Source organism: Sphaeroforma arctica, assembly GCF_001186125.1.
Source record: "Sphaeroforma arctica JP610 unplaced genomic scaffold supercont1.4562, whole genome shotgun sequence".
Classification (NCBI taxonomy): domain Eukaryota; class Ichthyosporea; order Ichthyophonida; genus Sphaeroforma; species Sphaeroforma arctica.
In genome coordinates this window covers 1-2,394 of record NW_014035996.1, presented here as the reverse complement: position 1 = coordinate 2,394, position 2,394 = coordinate 1, and the positions used below count along the sequence as shown (strand labels likewise).

At 41.2% G+C, this 2,394-nt stretch overlaps 1 protein-coding gene across 1 annotated transcript; it reads left to right on the top strand.

Moving 5' to 3' along the window:
- Positions 1-160: 160 nt before the first annotated feature.
- SARC_14386 (hypothetical protein) lies at positions 161-2,114 on the top strand (the record flags this gene model as incomplete). Its single annotated transcript, XM_014291480.1, has 2 exons — positions 161-256; positions 1,039-2,114. Coding segments are annotated over 2 exons (243 nt in total), but the record flags the coding sequence as incomplete, so codon positions are not given.
- Between the last annotated feature and the right edge of the window lie 280 nt (positions 2,115-2,394).

Here is a 2,394-nt window from a genome sequence, read left to right as displayed (position 1 = left end):
ATATATTAGTCTGTGTATAAGTAGTTCATCAGCTATTTATGCTGTAATATCTCTTCATGTGCTGGTTTTTCATTTTTGCAACTCTTGTGTTGTTGGTTAAGTTCTACCGATTTCGTAACACTGGTTATATTTCCTAACAACAACTATATTTCTCTCTATCACAGGTCGTGGCGAATTTGGCTTAGCAGCTTTCAGAGTGTTTGACGAAGATGGCGATGGAGAAATCTCCTATGAAGAGATGTGGAGTCTTTACCAGGTATTGATCACATTTAGATACATGAATCGTCTCATTTGTGTATATAGTGTGATTATTTGTATGTGTGGAAATTGTTTTATTCGAACGTTCTTGTCAGTGGTACGCGGGCTTCTCAATGTATTTTTGCCATAATACCTGGCTAGCATACATGCGCAGTATGCAATCCATGTAAGGAATATCGATTATGGTAAAAGGGTCCTGGTCTATCCTTTCGTAGACGAATGCGAGACTCTTTCGTGAATCCAGCCGCCATCTAGCTCAAACACATATCCGAGTTTTGTTTGTTGCATGCGTAAATGTTTCAAGAATGTGATTTATGTTGCCGACTTGAGAGCTATTCGTATGCATAAATCACGAGATAACCCGTGGGAAAATGTATTTATAAGTCACAGGGGTATTGTCATTTGAAAACAACAAATATGCGAACATTAGATCGGGGACGTTGAACCGAGGCATACTACCTCAGGCGCTTCCTCCCATCGAAGTAGTGGATTGTATAGCGTATTCGTGTTTCGCGAATATGGAATGGACATTTATATGCAAATGCATACGTGCAAAATACTGCATGCATGTACTTGTAGTGTACACCTACATAGTACGCACGGTACTATATGACCGAGGCTCTTGTAGCCCACAACCACTACTCTTTCTGAACCAATTGTTCGTGGGGTAGAACGGCTAGTGCAATTTATACATACGTATGGATGTGCACTTGTGGGGAATATTGACTGCCCAATCTCGAATCTAATCGTGAGTCATTGTTGCGCTTTCCTCGAAAATAGCTGGTGGGATCCAATTACTCGCGCGAAGAGGTACGGGCACTCTTTGAGATAGCTGACCAAGACGGCGATGGGGGCATTGGGTTTGGAGAGTTCAGAACCACCATGAGAGCTCTCATGGTATTCGCTGATAGCAAAACGAATAAATAAGGGCCACTGAAGTGGCTATGAGATGCATAAGAGTTCTGAGTTCAGTGAGGTTCAAGTTCAATCCATATCTATATGATGCCACAGAATTGCTTTTTAAAGGTATCTCAATTAGGCAAATACGAATTAAGGCGCAGATACGAGGTCCGAGAATGTGAATGTGTTTAAACGAACTAGCTGAGCTTGGCTGGTATCCGCTGTGGACAGTACATACAGTCGTGCATCTCTTGCCGATATATTATTTCAACTATATACTGAATGCACACGATGACATCAATTTCAGAAGTTGAACGTATTCCCGCTTAAGCTCCAAAAAGAGACAGGATCTCATCAAGTGGTGAACTCTTGGTCTCCTAAATGGAGAAAGACAACGAAGTCCAAATTGATTCAAGCCAATTTTGCCGAACACGCCGAAGGTAACGGGTGTGGACCAACCCAACATGTATGGGGTGACGAAGACAATGACGGCATTAAAGTAGTATTGCCAGAAAACAGCCAACGACATGTCTTTGTCTTTCTCTCACGGAGAGGATCTCAGAGGGACAGTTTCAGAGGACCTTACCCCAGGCGAGTTGGAAACCGGGCCCGTACACGCAAAGCATGACCATGGTGATGTAGAGTGAGACACCGCCATGTATGGGAGAAAGATTCATGCTGAGAGTGGCCATTAGCAACCAACGGCAACGGTCTCAGATTGTAGAATCAAGCAAACCAACACCATTGATACAACCGAACACCATACCAGCGTTTCAGATCATACTGAACAGGAAGAAAAAGAGGTTAGTCCAAGAGCAAAGGAAATTGTAGAGGCAAAACCAAGGAAAGCGTTCACGCCTGCCAATTGCTGATTAACATACGCTTGCGTAAGCTATAGGATAACATATCTCCGTATAATTGTAAATTTAGTCGGGAAATAAAGCAAAAAATTATTGATGAGTAAGGATATTACCTTTCATTCATTTACTTGAGTCCCGAAGACAATCAATAATCGGTTAAGATAAGAATAAGCAAATGATCCGAAAAATCCAAGCAATATGTTGTACCTAAATAAGAGTGTAAAGTGCCGGCTGCTCCTCTGCCTTCAACTGCCCATGGATTTTCTGTGTTTCGGCAGTGATATCTCCACCACGAATAATATACATGTATACTATAGAAGTATAGAAATATAGAAATATAAAAATATAGATTTATATATATATACTTCTATATATA